This window comes from Trachypithecus francoisi, unplaced genomic scaffold (genome assembly GCF_009764315.1).
Source record: "Trachypithecus francoisi isolate TF-2019V2 unplaced genomic scaffold, Tfra_2.0 Lachesis_group4, whole genome shotgun sequence".
Lineage (NCBI taxonomy): Eukaryota > Metazoa > Chordata > Mammalia > Primates > Cercopithecidae > Trachypithecus > Trachypithecus francoisi.
In genome coordinates, this window is record NW_022681469.1 from 8,555,939 (window position 1) to 8,572,868 (window position 16,930).

At 51.8% G+C, this 16,930-nt stretch overlaps 1 protein-coding gene across 1 annotated transcript; it reads right to left on the reverse strand.

Moving 5' to 3' along the window:
- Window positions 1–3,397: 3,397 nt before the first annotated feature.
- AOC1 (amine oxidase copper containing 1) lies at window positions 3,398–12,508 on the reverse strand. The gene is made up of 5 exons (XM_033191920.1): window positions 12,417–12,508; window positions 6,641–8,226; window positions 5,632–5,917; window positions 4,049–4,181; window positions 3,398–3,739 (listed from the first exon to the last, which is right to left on the reverse strand). Exons 2-5 carry the CDS (start codon window positions 8,220–8,222, stop codon window positions 3,473–3,475), a joined length of 2,268 nt encoding a protein of 755 aa, XP_033047811.1. The 5' UTR covers window positions 8,223–8,226; window positions 12,417–12,508; the 3' UTR covers window positions 3,398–3,472.
- Between the last annotated feature and the right edge of the window lie 4,422 nt (window positions 12,509–16,930).

Sequence of the window (16,930 nt, forward strand, 5' to 3'; positions counted from 1 at the left end):
TTGCCCAGGCTGTGGGCTTGAACTCCTAGGCTCAAGAAACCCTCCTGCTTCAGCCCGCTGAATACTTCCAGTTTTTATTAAGAAACAGAGGATGAACATCTGAGGATATCCTCGCCTTGGCACAGGAGCCCTCAGGCCTCCCTGTCTGTCCCTCTGGGCTGTCACCCCTGTGACTGTGGACATCTTGAGGTCAGGGACTTCGTCTTCCTCGTCTTTGTGTCCCAGGCCAATTACATTCTGCTTAAGGGAAGGAGGAACAGTGAGAAATGCTGAAAAGTAGAAGCTGGGGTCTCAGGGAGGGAGGGGGAAAGTAGTACCTGTGAGGACCACTCAGGATGGGGCCTGGGAGGAAGCGAAGGGGCCCTAGGATTCTTGGGGCTGCTTTCTCAGGGGTGAGGTCAGGTCCTTCTGCCATCTTCTTAGGGGTGGATGGTGTTGGGAGATGGTGCTGTGGTGGCCACAGGAATGGCCAAAATAATTATTTGGGGCGAAATGCAAAGACTCAACAGGGCAGGGAAGTGAGAATGTGATTTGAGGCTTGTATTTCTGAGGCTGTCAGCTGCTAGTCACTCAACAAGGACTGCCGAGTGCCCGCTGAATGCACAACACCAACAAACAACTGTGAAAAGTCACCCAGGTAAAGTAAGCGATGTCTTTGGTCTTCCAGCTTTCCTCGGTATGGTGGGTGATGACAGTCACACACCCACAACTCAGTGTGTAAAGGAGCCCCTGAGCCTCTGGTGTCCTCCACCCCCTTGAAATGTTTATCAAAACCACACACACTCTTCCTTTCTGTCTTCTTGGAGGAAGAGAAAGGCTGGAATCAGTTCTGTTGAATTGTCCGGTTTGAAAAGATCCAGGACCCTGCCCCACATGACCTGACTCACCTGCTTCTGCCTCCTCGTCACTGGGTCCTGGTTCTGCGTCTGGTCGTGGGTGACTGAGCTCTGAGCAGGGCTGGGAGGGACAGTGTCAGATCCCCCATCTGTTTGCTTGTCTGCTTTCCTCTGTCAATGGTCCCCCATGATAGAAAACTCCACATCCATTGTATTAGCTCCTATGGCTGCTATAAACACCGTACCACAAACTTACTGGCCTCAAACAACACCAATGTATTCTTTTACCATCTGAGGTCTTCAGGGCCTTGTTTCTAATGGAGGCCCTGGGGGGAAATCTGTTTCCTTGTCTTTTCCAGTTTCTAGAGGTCGCTTACATTCCTTGGTTTGTGGCCCCTTCTGTCATCTTCAGAGCCAGCAGTGTGGCCTCTTCTCTTCTGTCTCCCTCTCACAAGGGCCTTGTGATTACTCAAGCCCACCTGGATGATCCAGGATAATTTCCCATCTCAAGATCCTTACCTTCATCATGCCCACAGAATTCCTTCCTTGAGCATGTAAGGTAACAGATCCACAGGTCCCAGGGATCATGATGTGGACATCATCGGTGGGGGGTGGAGGGCATTATTCTAGCTACCCCATCCATCCTGGCCAGCTACTATACTACCACACATCAGCAGTTAGAGTTTCATTTTTCTTTCTTTCCTTCCCTCCGTCCTTTCCTCCCTTCCTCCCTCTTGGAAAATTTTGATTTCAGTTTTTTGAGTAGGTAATACATTCTCACGATTCAAAAATAAAAATAACATAGCACTGGGGCAAGAGGCTGTGGCTCCCGGGTTTCTGCAGTCAGTGCTTTCCTGGGCCATGTGCCGTGGCCAGGACACTTGGGGCTCCCTCAGCTCCACAGGGAGGGAGGAGACCCTCCTTGCCTCATCCCCATAGCATCTGGCCAGGCCACTCTGCTTTCTCCCCAGGCTCTATCTCCCTACCTGGCCAGCCCGTGGCCCGGCGCTCTCCATCATTCCCCTTCTGTCCCCAAAAGCAAGCAAACAAAGCAACAACAAAACCCCTAACAACTCAATAGAAAGATTTCCATGGAGAAAGCCTGCCCCATCCCTGTTCTCCTCTACCACGCTTCCCTGTAGTCTACATGGAGACCAGTCTAGGGAAACTCCTGTACTTTCTCACACAAAGTTAGCATGCTGTCTGTATTATTCTATGCCTCTTCTCTTTTGCTATGGCCTGAAGTTTTGCTCCATCAGCACACAGAGTATTCTCATTCGTGTGTTTCTTTTATAATCACCTAGAATTGCACTGTGTGGTTGTGCCACAGTTTATTCAACTGGGGTTTTCTACAGATGAGCAGTTGGTTGTTTCCAGACTTTTGCTGTTACAAACAATGCTGCAATGAATCACTTTGTACATATGCCTTTCCTGTATTTATAGATGGATCTTGGGGATAAACCCCCTGAAGTCGGGCCAGTGTGCCAATGGATAAAGGCATGGTGATCTTGCTAGATCTCCCTGTAGCATCTTCTCTATGGTTGTGCCATTTTGCAAGCCTGTCACTGACACTGGGAAATTCCCTTGCAGCCTCCCCAAGAGAAAGTTGTCAGTCTCATATTTTTTTTTTTTTTGAGACAGGGTCTCACTGTGTCTGTATTGCCCAGGCTGGAGTGCAGTGGTGTGATCTCGGCTCCTCGGCTCAAGAGATCTTCCCACCCAACCCCCTCTGTCCTGGGACTACAGGCGTATGCCGCCTTGCCTGGCTAATTTTTTTTTTTTTTTTGAGACGGAGTCTCGCTCTGTCGCCCAGGCTGGAGTGCAGTGGCCAGATCTCAGCTCACTGCAAGCTCTGCCTCCCGGGTTCACGCCATTCTCCTGCCTCAGCCTCCCGAGTAGCTGGGAATACAGGCGCCCGCCACCTCACCTGGCTAGTTTTTTGTATTTTTTAGTAGAGACGGGGTTTCACCATGTTAGCCAGGATGGTCTAGATCTCCAGACCTCGTGATCCGCCCGTCTCGGCCTCCCAAAGTGCTGGGATTACAGGCTTGAGCCACTGCGCCCGGCCCCGCCTGGCTAATTTTTTGTATTTTTTAGGAGAGATGGGGTTTAGCCACTTTGCTCAGACTGGTCTTGAACTCCTGGGCTCAAGTGATCCTCCCATCCTTCCGCCTCAGGCTCCCAAAGTGCTAGGATTACAAGCGTGAGCCACCATGCCTGGCCAGTCTCAGATTTTAGAAAAACCAAACTGACAGGTACAGGATTTCAGCGAGCTTCCTTTTTATTAGTAACGCTGGCTTTTCTGGGCTGCAGTAGACCAGTGTGAATAAAGTGCATGCCATGTGTGCACGTCTGTGCGAGTGTGTACACATCTGTGCGAGTGTGCACATCCGTGCGTGTGCACATCTGTGCGAGTGTGTGCACCTCTGTGCGAGTGTGCACGTCTGTGTGTGTGCACATCTATGCGAGTGTGTGCACGTCTGTGTGAGTGTGTGCACGTCTATGCGTGTGTGGCCTACACACATGGCCCTGTGCCTCCCCGCAAGAAGCAGCACACAGAGTGAAGCTCTGAAGGTTTATTGTCTGCCCCAGCCAGGCTCCTGGGCTTCCTGGGAGGAACTGGGGGCAGGGGCTGGTCACACGGGTCTGTAGGTCCCATTGTAGCTAAAAGGGGGAGGCATCAAGCAGTCCCTGTCCTCAGGGATCCAGCGCTGAACGTAGTTGGGGCCGTTGTCCCGAGGCCACACGATCACAGTGTCTCTGGATGCCAGCGAGGGGTCCTCTGGGAAGAAGTTGAATGGCCGGAGCAGGAAGCCCACGGAGTTCCCAGGTGTGGCTGTGTTGGGAATGTCCTCTGAGTGGGGGATGTGCAGGAAGCCCACCGTCACCCAGGCCACCAGGTCCTGCAGAAGACAGGGTGGGCTTCAGTGGGCAGGGCTGAGTACTGACCACTGGAGGCCACTCTAGCCTTTGATCATTTGCAGTTCTGCCTGCAAACTTGCTGAATTCCTCTCCAGCCCCTTTTTAAAGAGATGGACAGCTCGGTTGTGACCTCTGAACTTGCCGTCCACACAGCAAGGCACAGCTCCTGCAACTGGGGACAAATCTGGGCAGAGGGTGGTTGGGACTCCCTGATGGTGGTGAAGATGGTCCTGGGCTGAGCTGGAAGGAGGCACGGCCAGCACTGGGCAGGGCTGGGGACAGGGCAGTACCTCATTTTCAATGTTCTCATTGTTGCGAAGAAACTTCTCAAAGACCACGGGCGGGTCCCAGGGGTCGTTCTGGTGGTAGATGCTGCTGCTGCGCAGCTCGGACTCCCGGTACTTGGTCACTGCCAGGGGGTACCTGCCAGGCAGAGGCGAAGCAGCTTGGCTCAGGGGCCTGGGCTGGCCCCCCTTAGCCCCACCCAAGGAACAGCTTCAGGGTCAAAATAGAGGAAGATGATTGCCTTCCCCAAGATGAGAGAGCATCTCTCCTGGGAGTCGGCAGGATGGGCTGCTGTTAACCAAGGTTCAGGGGATTGTCAGGAGTTCTCCCTGCCCTCCTCCCCAGATACACAGACACAGGCCCAGAAGAGCAGGCAATCCTTGCACAACACAGGTGTGAGCTGCACGGGTCCATTTTCTTTCTTTCTTCCTTTTTTTTTTTTTTATTTTTTGAGATGGAGTTTTGCTCTGTCGCCCAGGCTGGAGTGCAGTAACGCGATCTTGGCTCACTCCACCTCCCGGGTTCAAGTGATCTCCTGCCTCAGCCTCCTGACTAGCTGAGAATACAGGTGTCCACCACCACATCCAGCTAATTTTTGTGTCTTTAGTAGAGACAGTGTTTCGCCGTGTTGGCCAGGCTGGTCTGGAACTCCTGACTTCAGGTGATATGCCTGCCTCCACCTCCCAAAGTGCTGGGCTTACAGGCGTGAGCCACCACACCCAGCCACAGGTCCACTTTCACTTGGAGTTTCTTCCACCTCTGCCACCGTAAGACAGCAAATCCAGCCCCTCTTCCTCCTCAGCCCACTCAAGTGAAGGCAAGGAGGATAAAGACCTTTGGGATGAGCCACTCCCACTTAATGGATCATAGATATATTTTCCTTTCCTTAGGATTTTTTTTTTTTTTTTTAAGACGGAGTCTCGCTTTGTCACCCAGGCTGGAGTGCAGTGGCGCGATCTCGGCTTACTGCAAGCTCTGCCTCCTGGGTTCCCGCCATTCTCCTGCCTCAGCCTCCCGAGTAGCTGGGACCACAGGCACCCGCCACCATGCCCAGCTAATTTTTTGTATTTTTAGTAGAGACGAGGATTCACCGTGTTAGCCAGGATGGTCTTGATCTCCTGACCTTGTGATCTGCCTGCCTTGGCCTCCCAAAGTGCTGGGATTACAGGCGTGAGCCACTATGCCTGGCCAGGATTTTATTAATAACATTTTCTTTTCTCTAGCTTACTTTATTGTAAGAATACCGTATCTAACACATAGAACATATAAAGCATGTGTTCACGGAATGTTTATGTTAGTGGTAAGGCTTCTGGTCAACAGTAGGCTATTCGTGGTTATGTTGTGGTGAAGTCATAGTTTGCTTGGCTTTTTTACTGCATTCGGGGGTTGGCACCCCTAACCCCCACATTGTTCAGGGTCAGTTGTACACACAGATATACACATACATCATACATACACAACACATATGTGTGCCCAGATACAAAACCACATAGACTCAGAACCCCATAGACACAAACACAGACAAACACAGACACACACACTGAGGGGAGCCCCTGACCCTCCCCCAGGCCCCCTGGGTTTTCCTTACCTTGCCCAGGTGATGGCCTGTTCCTCCTGCCAGCCTGGGGGCAGCACCTGGTCAGCCATGGAGTGGATCTGCAGGCGGTAGCTGCGCTTGTGGCCCCAGGGGTTCTCCTGGGGGCTGGTAAAGAGCAGGTACCTGGGCAGCTTCCTTTTGAAGCTGAAGGCCGCCTGGCGCTCCTGGGAGTAACGTGTCTGCTCCACGGTCGGCTGGACGACGCGGTGTCTCGGGCTCCAGGGGTTGGTGATATTTTCTAGCTTCATCTGCAGTGTCTGGAAGCTGTTCTTGGTGCCTGGAGGTATGCAGGGAGAAGGAGAATGAGAATCAAGCTGCCAGAACTGAAACCTTCTCATTCTGCCCCAGGATCTCCATCCTTCACCACATCCAACAGCCAACTGTCTAGAATAACCCGGATGTTGGGGGATGCCCTGGGCAGCTGTGGTGATTCCATTACCACTCTGGGAAGTTCCTCTCAAGAGCTGTGCTCATGCCCGTCTGCTGTGGCTGCAATCCCAGAGAAGGGGCACCCATTTTTCTCCAGGCATGTGAGGCTCTGTCCAGAGAGGTGGCTGGGGCTGAGGGGTAGGAGCCGCCTGTCTGGTCCTGGTGGCCTTGTTGGGTCTGGTGGCATCAGTCATTCTATCCATGCCATTCTTTTATGGTGACATCATCCCGGAGACACCCTGAGTATTCCCAGACAACACTACGTTCCATCTCAGAGCACTAGACAGTGACATTTCTTACCCTTCTAGGCACTGTCCCCTCCCTTGCCCCACTCACAGTCCCCAGGGTCAGAACAGGGTCCACACTGTTGCATCCAGGGCAACCCTCGGCAGTGTTTGCTTTCACCATTTTTCAGGGACACACAAATTTCTAGCTTTAGGTTTTACAGAAGCAGGCTTGGCAAATGCTCCTAACTTTCCACCACCAGGGAGTTACAGTGTCATCTCCTGGGAGTTTTAGTTATTGGTTGGATGCAAACGCTTGACCGGGAGAGTCTTGCTTTGAGTCCTACCTGCTACATCCAGGTCGACACGGTAGTGCACCAAGTGAGTGTGTACGTTTCCAATCAGGTGGGTGTGCAGACGAGTGCCATGGCGCAGCCCCTCAGGAGTGTAGAAGGTGGCGAAGACGAAGCCAGTGGCATGCATCTTGGCCTCCATCACCCCGTTGGGGTAGAAGATGAAGTCCCAAATGTAATCATAATTGTAGACAGTGGAAGTTGTCCGCAGCACCAGCACCTGGCCCTTCAGCCCTGCATAGAAGTTGAAGCCACCTTTAAAGTTGGAATTAAAGTGCCGTCGAAGGGGCACCCCTGTGGGCATTTCAAAGAGGCAGAGGGCTCGGGGATAATGGACCGGGTCATCGGTGTCGTAGTAGTGGAAGGTGTCCAGGTAGGTGGCGGTCTCCGGGCAGTCGATGCCGGGGGCTAACTCATGAGTGACGCTGCCCAGGCCCCAGCTCACATCGAGGTAATTGGTCTGCATGCCTACAGGTGTGTGTCCTCCATACAGGGCCACTGCCTCTTGCACGCTGATCTCATAGGCAATGCGCTCTCCACCAAAGTGCACGTTCAGGACCTGCAGCCCGGAGGAGGAGCGCAGCCGGAAGGCAAAGCTCCAACCCCCATAGAGCACAGCATTGCCCTCCAGCCTGAAGCGAGGGCCGTGGGGCTGGACAAAGCGGGGGCCGCTCACATGGATGGGGCTGGGGAAGTCCCCGCGGGGCTTGTAGGAGGAGAAGAGGGGCGGCTCCTCTGTGCTCTCATGCCCCTTGCCCCCAGGCAGTGGGTCCTCCAGGACCACCACGTCCACCTCTCCTTCTGCATACTTCCGAGCCAGTTCCTCTGGGCTCCCATAGAACTTCCCGTTGTACCACACCTGCTCCACGGCCCAGTGCCGGGCATCTGTGCTCCCGTGATCCACGAGGAGCTCCAGCCCAGTGGGGTGCAGAAAGTAGCCTTCTACGTAGCGCTGTATGAGAAGCCAACTGCGGCGCTGGCCAGAAGCCAAGCCCCGGGGGCCCACGTCGGTGAAGGCCAGGCATCTGTCATGGCAGTCTTGGAATGAGAAGCCTGTGGTATTGAGGAAGAACTGATGCAGGGGCTTGGTGGCTTCCTGCACGGTGTGGTAGAGGAGGGCATACTCTGCTGTGGACACGGGCCTCGATGCCCAGGAGGACTGGTGCCCAGGCCTGGGGGACAGTGCTCGCATGTAGCGGGGCCCTGGCAGGGGTCCCACAGCAAACTCAGTGATATTCGGGTGCTCCTGGTCACCAAAGAAGATGACAGCACGGGCTTCCCGCACAGGATGCCTTCCGCCTTTATCCAGAAACCTCAGCACATGGTGCTTCTTGGGCAGCAGCATCTCAATGAGAAACACAGTGTTCTTGGTCACGGTGGGGGCCCTCGAGGGCTGCAGCCTCAGCTCCTTCTTGGACCAGAGGAAGCTGTGCACTGCTTTCAGCTCTTGGTTGCTTAGGTCTGAAAACACCTCTGCGTTCCTGTGCAGAGTTCCCAGGGAGGGCTCCGCCATGGCCATCTGCAGCATCAGGATGGCAGCCACGGCCCAGCCCAGGGCGGGGATCTCTCGCTCCATCGCTCTGGAATGCAGTAGAGGAGATGAACTTAGTTGTCTTATGGGCAGAAATGGGCTTCCCTCAGGTTAGGGCCATGGAATTTTCCTATGGACTGAGCTTCCTCCCCTTGCCCTGCCCCAAGCTGGAGGCTGTCCTGGGGCAGCTGGGGTCCCATGCATAGTCCCCAGTGCTGTCGGGCATCTGTCTGCACTCATCCATTTTATTTCTACCCTCTCCTCACCCCTCTGTAAACGTCCTCCAGTCCTGCGGCCTTCCTTACTCAGGGGAATGCTCTTGTTTTTGTGCATTATCTCAGCCAGGGGCGCCGTGAGTCACAGAGGGCAGGCTGGGCCCCTGCCCATGCCCCCAGGTGCTTCTTGTGTCCTGGAGAAGCAGATGCCTGTATTAACAGCAAAACTACATTTCTGACACAACAAATTCCTTTTAGGTAGATAGATTTTGAAATTTAGTGTAGAAATTCAAAGGTAGGCTCTGGAGTCAGGCTGCCTGAGTCGAGTCCCAGTAACCCATGCCACTAGGACTTGCTGTGTGGCCTTGGGCATGCTGCTTAAACTCTCTGGGCCTTCATGTTCTTAGTTACAAAATGAAAATAACAACAACAGTGCTTAGCTCCTAGGGTTGTGGAGATAAATCAATTAAACAGTATATATAAAGTGTTTGTAACAATGTCTGCCATATAGGAAACGCATGAGAAATGTTAGCTGCTCTTCTTGTTAAATGAAAGACAGGTTATCGACACCAGCACATTTAAAGTTTTATGCAATGTAGAGTGATTCAGGTGTGACTAGGCTGCAGACTGATGGCTTTGGGGGTGAGGTAGAGGTACCCAGTCTTGCCTGGCCTTCTTTGTGCCCCATTCAGCTCTCTTGTTCACCCAAGGCTACTAGGAGGGGACCTCAGGGTGGGGTTCATCTTAGGGAGATGCCTTTTCCTTTCTCAGGGAGGGTGAGTCAGGGTCTTCACCTCATAACCCCATTCCCTAAGCAGCTGTAAAATCCTGGGCTTGTAGCTGCGAGTCTCCTGCAGGGCTAGGAGACATGGTGGCCACAACTCTGTCTTCCCGTGTGCTGTGTGTGAAGTCTCTGGGAGACCGTAGCTCTCACCTGTTGCGCTGCTGCCGCAGAGGCTGGCTGGAACTAGCTCCCAGTCTCAGTTTCTCCAGAACCTGACTTGTCCTCCTGGGTACTGTGGGCCCTTCCTGGAAGGCTGCTGTCACCGTGAAATTTCCCTACAGAAGCACTGCCCTCGCGGCCTTGCACCCCCTTCCTCTAGGCTCTGGGTTGACCTGGGAGCCCCACTTCGGGATTCCTCCCTGTCTCAGCTGTGCTTTTCACTTCCTGCAAGCAGTGCCCGAGGCACAGGCACTTGACTTACAAGGTGGATGCACGAGTGGGTTGGACTCTGAGAGATCCTTGTTTTCATAGGTAGTGGCCTTTTGCTCCCTAAATCAGAAGCCCTGGGGGTAAATCTGGAGAAAACGCGTTCTCCTGTGCAGACAGACAGGTAGCAGGGAGTGTTAATCCACTCCTGTCTCAGACCTCTGCCTGGCCCAGCCTCCTCCCAGGGGGTCCAGGATATCTGCAAGGCAGGCCCCGAGGATTTCACCTGGAAAGTCGGTGGCACAGGGTATGAGGTGGAACAGGTGCAGCAGCTCCACTTTGGGGGTATCGTGGAGTGTCCCACTGAGGAAACCTGACCATCATGAGCGCTTTTCATTTCTTGCTTTTGTTTTTGGAAAATGCGTTTACACATCACATTTCCGAAGCACAAATGTTGGGAACACAACCCATGTGTTAACTAGATGCCCTGTTTTCCTCGTGGGTTTTTTCCTCCAGAGAAGCTCAGCTGCACATCGTCCCTCCCCACCCGACTCTGGGCCAGTGTCACATCCGTCGCCACCTTTTGAGGTCAGCTGAAACCCTGCATTGCCGAGGAGCGCTCTGTTTTTGGCCCCAACTAACATACTCATTTCTCCACTAGTCCCCTTAGCACTTTGTATTTAATTTGTACATGATGAGCAGTTCTTGATTCATAGATAAATGAAAGGTGTTGGCTGGGCCTGTTTTATCACCCGATGGCTCTCTAGCTCTGGAGGCCACGGTCAAGGGTGATCTGAGATGTCCTTCTTCCCCTTTCCCATGCCCCCCCCAAGGGCTCGCACCTTGCCCTCGCTTTGCTCCATGGTCATGGCCTCTCATGGGGACGTCCCTCTGGTTGCCTTGTCTTGCCCTCTGGTGCTGGCAGAAGACCCTGGAACCCACATGATCTTGGGTTCTCAGAGGCCCTGCTCACCTGGATGGAGCAGGTGAGGCAGGGGCTGCAGGTGGAACTCAGAGCCAGCAGGAAGGATATGAGGTGAGTTCTTGTGTTCTCCTATTAAATATTGGCCAGGCCTCTTTTTTTTTCTTTCAATAGACTATTTTTTTTTCTCCTGAGACAGAGTCTTGCTCTGTAGCCCAGGCTGGAGTGCAGTGATGCGATCTTGGCACACTGCAACCTCTGCCTCCCGGGTTCAAGCAATTCTCCTGCCTCAGCCTCCTGAGTAGTTGGGATTATAGGTGTGCACCACCATGCCTGGCTAATTTTTTGTTTTTAGTAGAGATGGGGTTTCACCATGTTGGTCAGGCTGGTCTTGAACTCCTGACCTCAAGTGATCCACTCGCCTCAGCTTCCAAAAGTGCTGGGATTACAGGCATGGGCCACCAGGCCTGGCCCCAAATGGACTTCTTATTAGACTTAAAATATATATATAGAGAGAGTCAGGATCTCACTATGTTGCCCAGGCTGGTCTCGAACTCCTGGGCTCAAGCGATCCTCCCACCTTGGCCTCCCAAAGTGCTAGGATTACAGTAGACTTTTTTTTTTTAATAGACTTTTAAAAATCGACTTTAATAGATTTCTTAATAGACTTTATAAAGTCTGTTAAAAGTCTTTAAAAAGTCTATTAAAAGTCTTTTAACAAATTTTATAAAGTCTAGTAAAGTCTTTTAATAGACTTTTTAAACAGGAGTTTTAGGTTCATGGCAAAACTGAGCGAAAGGTACTGAGTTTCTGTATACTCACAGCCCCTATACACTCAGCCTCCCCACGGTCAATATCCACACCAGAGCCATGCATTTATTACAGCTGAGGGACCTGCACATCACTCTCACCTGGAGCCCACACTTGACCTCAGGGCTCACTCCTGCTGCTGCGTATTCCGTGGGCTGGACAAATGGACAATGACATGGATCCAGCATTAGAGTAGCACACGGAGTAGTTCCACCTCCTCTGTGCTCCACCTCTTTCTCCTGAACCCTGGCATTCACTGCTCTATGTATTGTCTCCATAGTTTTGCCTTTTCCAGAACGTCCTGTATTTGGAATCTTACAGTCTGCAGCCTTTTCAAGTTGACTTCTTTTGCTTAGCAGTATGCATTTAGGGTACCTCCATGTCCTTTCATGGCTGGGTCTCCTTTTTTTTTTTTTTTGAGACGGAGTCTTGCTCTGTCGCCCAGGCTGGAGTGCAGTGGCCGGATCTCAGCTCACTGCAAGCTCCGCCTCCCGGGTTCACGCCATTCTCCTGCCTCAGCCTCCTAAGTAGCTGGGACTACAGGCGCCCGCCACCGTGCCCGGCTAATTTTTTGTATTTTTAGTAGAGACGGGGTTTCACCATGGTCTCGATCTCCTGACCTTGTGATCCACCCGCCTCGGCCTCCCAAAGTGCTGGGATTACAGGCGTGAGCCACCGCGCCCGGCCTGGGTCTCCTTTTTTACAACCTCTTATCCCCATGTTTCTTTTTGCTTTTCCAGGAAGGAGAAAGATGTAGAAGAGACCTTTGCTTTCCCCCGGACAAACCTCTGTCCCCATGTGCCGTGGCAGTGGGGGTGGTTGCTGGTGGTGGCAGTGGGGGTGGTGGCTGGCGGTGGCAGTGGGGGTGGTGGCTGGTGAGACCTCCAGGCAAGAATAGGAAGCAAGCCCTCTCCCCGCTTACCCTCCTCTCTAAGCTTTCCTTGCTCCACCCTGGCCAGCTATTGCCTGCCACCAAGCACCCGGGCACCTTCTGTGATGTGCTGGACTCCTGCCCTCACTTCCTGGCCCTCCTCCCTCTGTGTCCCATTCTTCTGCCCCTCACTCTGTGCCCTCCTTCCACTGCTTTTCTTCCTACCAGGTCAGCCCCTTCTTGACTCTCCCGAATACCCATCAGAACGCACCTGTGTGTTCTGCTCCCAGTTCACTCTGCTTCCAGCCTTTGCCCTTAAGCTGATCTCTGACTCCTTCTTGAAGTCCATCAGACCCCGCCCTGCAGGGAGGGACAAGGTGAGGCCTGGGCTGGCCTAGGAGGGGCCTATGGCTTGGGAGGTGCCTCTGTGGGCAGCTACAGTGGCGTGAGGGGGTGTGAGGAAGCTGACTGTGCAGCACACATGTCCTGAGTCCGTTTCTGGACAAGTGCCGCCTTCCGCAATAATTTGCTTTGGCTTCTCTGTGACGAGCCATGCGATGCCACAATCTGTTGATTTAGGTGGCATGTTTTAGAGGCAGAGATAAGGACAAGGGGACATTTCCTAGCTGGTAGTCTTACCTGAAGCTGACAGATGGACCAGGGCAGGGGCTGATAGAGGCTGGCACCTACAGCAAAACAGAGAATTTAATCACACCTAGAACAAGACACCAGAGGCAGAACCGTTTGGGAGGAACAGCCACTCAAGACCAGTTGCAAACCTTGGTGGCTTTTTAACCATCGTTGGGACACTGACCAGATTCGGAAAGGAGAAAGGACTTGGCTGGGAGAAAGCTGGCCAGGGGTTAATGATTGCTGACAGTTAGGGATAGCACTCGGGCAAAGACCGTATCCTGTCAGTTGTTGGCTGCTTGCCTTTCTTAAGGAGGTCCAGGCCTGGAGAGGGGCAGCGCTATACACAAAGTTGGAGCTAGGACGCCAGAGGTCACAGCTCACAGATGTCCTGTGGCTAAATCTTGATATTTTGCTTTCAGAAAGTCACAACCCGTCAAAGCTAATTTGAGAGGATCTAGAGAGTGGGATTGTTTCCATGAAACCACAGAGAAGAAACAGAGCCACCCGCGCCTGCACCAGGACCTGCTGGGGGTGTGCCAGGGAAGCTCACTCGATTAGATTTTCATGTGAATGAAGCCAACATCATAGCTTTTGTCCCTGATTAGGGAAGGTGGGTTTGAAAAAAAGAAAATTCTACCATTTTCCGAGAGAGGGCCATTGGTCATAAGGGGCCCTGGTGAGGTCCTGATGGCTTGGGCAACCCCAACCAGATAGGGGAGAACGTTCATCTCCAAGTGCTGGCCCTGCTTCTGCCACTGGCTGGTGGTCGTATACTTGACAGTCATTAATTCATTCAACAAATGTTTATGGAGCAACCATTCTGCACCAGGGAGACACAGCAATGAACAAACAAAACCAAACCCTCTGTGGAACTCACATTTCGGTGAGGAGGATATCCAACAGTGAAGCTTGTAAGCCGCCATAGCAGACCTCCTCACTGGGACAGCTGATGACAGGGGCTGGCCCTGGGTTGGCATCTCAGAACTTAACTTTTGGGATCCTGCCCTGCTGTGCCGGCCTGCTGACTGTTTTTACAGACAATGTGATTTGTGAACACCTGCTTTTCTATTGGGAGTCTGGAATCTTGTTAGTTGTGGTAGGCAGAGGGTGTGCCTACGTGACCAGCCCCAACCTCTGCCCCAGCTCTGAGCTTCTACTTCCCTGGGGAGATGCAGGGTGCAGAGTATGCTCCGTGCAGCCTTCATGGGAGGGAGAGCTCAGCGCGTCTGTGCCCCGACCCCTCCAGACCCTGCTGTGTCCTTGCTGTGTCTTGGCTGTGGGTATAACTGTCTGCTTAGTCTGGTGACTCCTAGTGAAGCTCTGACAGCAGAGGTGCCATGAGGCGTCATGGGTGTTCACAGAGGTGTCCTGCAGGTGTTGGCAGCAAGTGGTGACGCAGTGTGTTCCAGAGGGGCACATGCTCAGGGGAAAACAGAGCGGGGGCGGGGTTAGACACGTGGCGGGGCGGAGGGGGGCGATGCAGGGCCTAACCTTTCAGAAAGGGGACTCCTCTTCTCCTCAATGTGGTGAAGGAGTGAGCCACAAGGATGCCTAGGGGGGTTGCATTTCAGGCTGAAGGAGCAAGGAGTGCAAAGTCCCTGATGCAGAGTGAGGGGACTGCTGTTGCCAGGGGCAAGTGATGGGAGATGGGTTCAGAGAGTGACCAAACAACCTGGGCCTCCAAGGCTGTCGCTGGGATTTTACTCTGAGCCACTTGGGAAGCCTCTGTCAGGTTTGTGCAGAGGCCAGAACTGACCTGCCTCTAGCAGGTGCCATCTGGAGGTGCTGGGGGAGACAGAATGCAAGAGTGAAGGCTGCAATGATGGCAGGAGCAGGGAGCAGGCCAGGAGGTGGTTACAACAGTCTTGGTGGGCGAGGCTGGTTGCCGGGTCAGGGTTGCAGGGGTGGAAGTGATGAGAAGTGGCCAGATTCTGGATATAGCTGGAAGGGAAGCTGGGCGGGGATTTGCTGAGGGCTGGGACATGAGACTCGAGGGAGAGAAGTCAGGTGTCCCCAAGTTCGGGCAGAGGTTCTGCTCTGCTGGGGCAGACAGGAGCTGAGTCAGGATGCTTCAGTGTGTAAGCATGGCCGGCTGCTGGCTGAGCCCAATTCTGGACTTTGATGCTGGATCCCAAGGCACATGAGGGGCAAGGGTGGAGGCAGCCCCAAGGAGACCTTTCTGAGGAGTCAGAGACCAGGGCTGGGTCTTCCAGGCGCTCTTTGTGTTTTCGCTGACCACGCCTGGCAGTGCTGGCCAGCTGACAGCTTCCCCGTCAAATCCTACATTACTCCCTCCCTGCAGCTGTGTCTGGCAGCTGGAGTGGGGCAGTAGACACAGCAGAATTCTTCCTTCCCCATGGCTCTCTTTAGTAGCTACCTCACGTTCTTAAAGAAGAAAATAATCAAGAGGCCAGAAAATCAGGAAGCAGAAGTTAAAATCTGTTGCTGATCTTTGAAATAAAGAATTTGTGTTGGTAGACATGTGACCTTGTGTGGTGCAGGGATGTGTTTGTGTTAAACCATTTTGGTGACTATGACATTCCGGGTGCATACTGGACATAGCACATAGGATTTCAGAAGTCCCCAGAACAGTCATAGCCTCTGTGCAGCCCTTTGCTGAGCACAATTTTGGAAGGAAATACAGCAGCATGCTCATGGCATGGGATACAGAGCCAGAAGACCTGGGTTTGAATCCAGGTTCTACTTCTTTTAGTTGGATGTTATGTGGGAAAAGCAGTGAACTTTTCCTTTTAGAGAAGGTGATTTTCTCTGGTGTTATGATTTGATTTCTTGCTTTTTAATTTTTGTGTATCTGTTGTATGTTTTTTGATTTGAGATTACCACAGGGCTTGCAAATACTCTTATATCTATTATTTTGAATTGATAACAACTTAACACTACTTGCATAAACAAACAAACTAAAAAGCAAAAAGAAAACTAATAAAGACTTACTCTTTATCTTTGTTCCCCTACTTTTTTTTTTTTTGAGACAGCATCTCACTCTGTATCCAGGCTGAAGTGAGGTGCATGGCGTGATCTCGGCTCACTGCCACCTCCGCCTTGGGGGCTCAAGCAATCGTCCCACTTCAGCCCCCAAAGTAGCTGGGACCACAGGTGTGTGTCACCATGCCAGCTAATTGTATATTTTGTAGAGATGGGGTTTCGCCATGTCATCCAGGCTGGTCTTGAATTCCTGAGCTCAAGCAATCTGCCCACCTCTGGCCTCCCAAAGTGCTTGGATTACAGGGGTGCCCTCTGGGATTACAAGCATGAGCCACCACGTGAGGCCTTCCCCCACTTTTTAACTCTTGATGTTTCCATTTATATCTTATTGTACTGTCTATGTTTTGAAAAGTTGTTATTTTTGACTGGTTCATATTTTGGTCTTTCTATCTAAGAGTAGTTTACACACCAGTTACAGTGTTATATTCTGTGTTTTTCTGTGTACTTACTAATACCAGTGAGTTTTGTATCTTTAGATAATTTCTTATTGCTCATTAACATCCTTTTCTTTCTGATTGAAGTACTCCCTTTAGCATTTTTTTGTAGGACAGGTCTGGTGTTGATGAAATTCCTCGGCTTTTGTTTGTCTGGGAAAGTATTTCTCCTTCATGTTTGAAGGATCTTTTCACCAGATATAGGATTCTAGAGTAAAAGTTTTTCCTTCAGCACCTTAAATGTGTCATACCATTATCTCCTGGCCTGTAAGATTTCCACTAAAAAGTCTGCTGCCAAATGTATTGGAGCTCCATTGTATGTTACTTGTTTTTCTTTTTTTCTCTTGCTGCTTTTTTTTTTTTAAATCCTTGACCTTTGGGAGTGTGATTATTAAATGCGCTGAGGCAGTCTTCTTTGGATTCAATCTGCTTGGTGTTCTATAACCTTCTTGTACTCAGATCTTGATATTTTTCTCTAGTTTTGGGAAGTTCTCTGTTACTACCCCTTTAAATAAGCTGTCTACCCCATCTCTTTTTCAACCTCCTCTTTAAGGCCAATAACTCTTAGATCTGCCCTTTTGAGGCTATTTTCTAGATCCTGTAGGTGTGCGTCATTTTAAAAATTTTTTTGTCTCTTCTGGCGATATAATTTCAAATAGCCTGTCTTTTCTCACTAATTCTTTTTTCTGCTTGAGCAGTTCTGCTATTAAGAGAC

Excerpts from the sequence above, each read along its gene's own strand:
- AOC1 (XM_033191920.1), bottom strand. The coding sequence starts at position 8,222 with ATGGAGCGAGAGATCCCCGCCCTGGGCTGGGCCGTGGCTGCCATCCTG. Across the intron at positions 5,918-6,640 it reads TGTCGACCTGGATGTAGCAG|GCACCAAGAACAGCTTCCAG; the intron begins GTAGGACTCAAA and ends GCATACCTCCAG. Across the intron at positions 3,740-4,048 it reads ATGAGAACATTGAAAATGAG|GACCTGGTGGCCTGGGTGAC; the intron begins GTACTGCCCTGT and ends TGTCTTCTGCAG.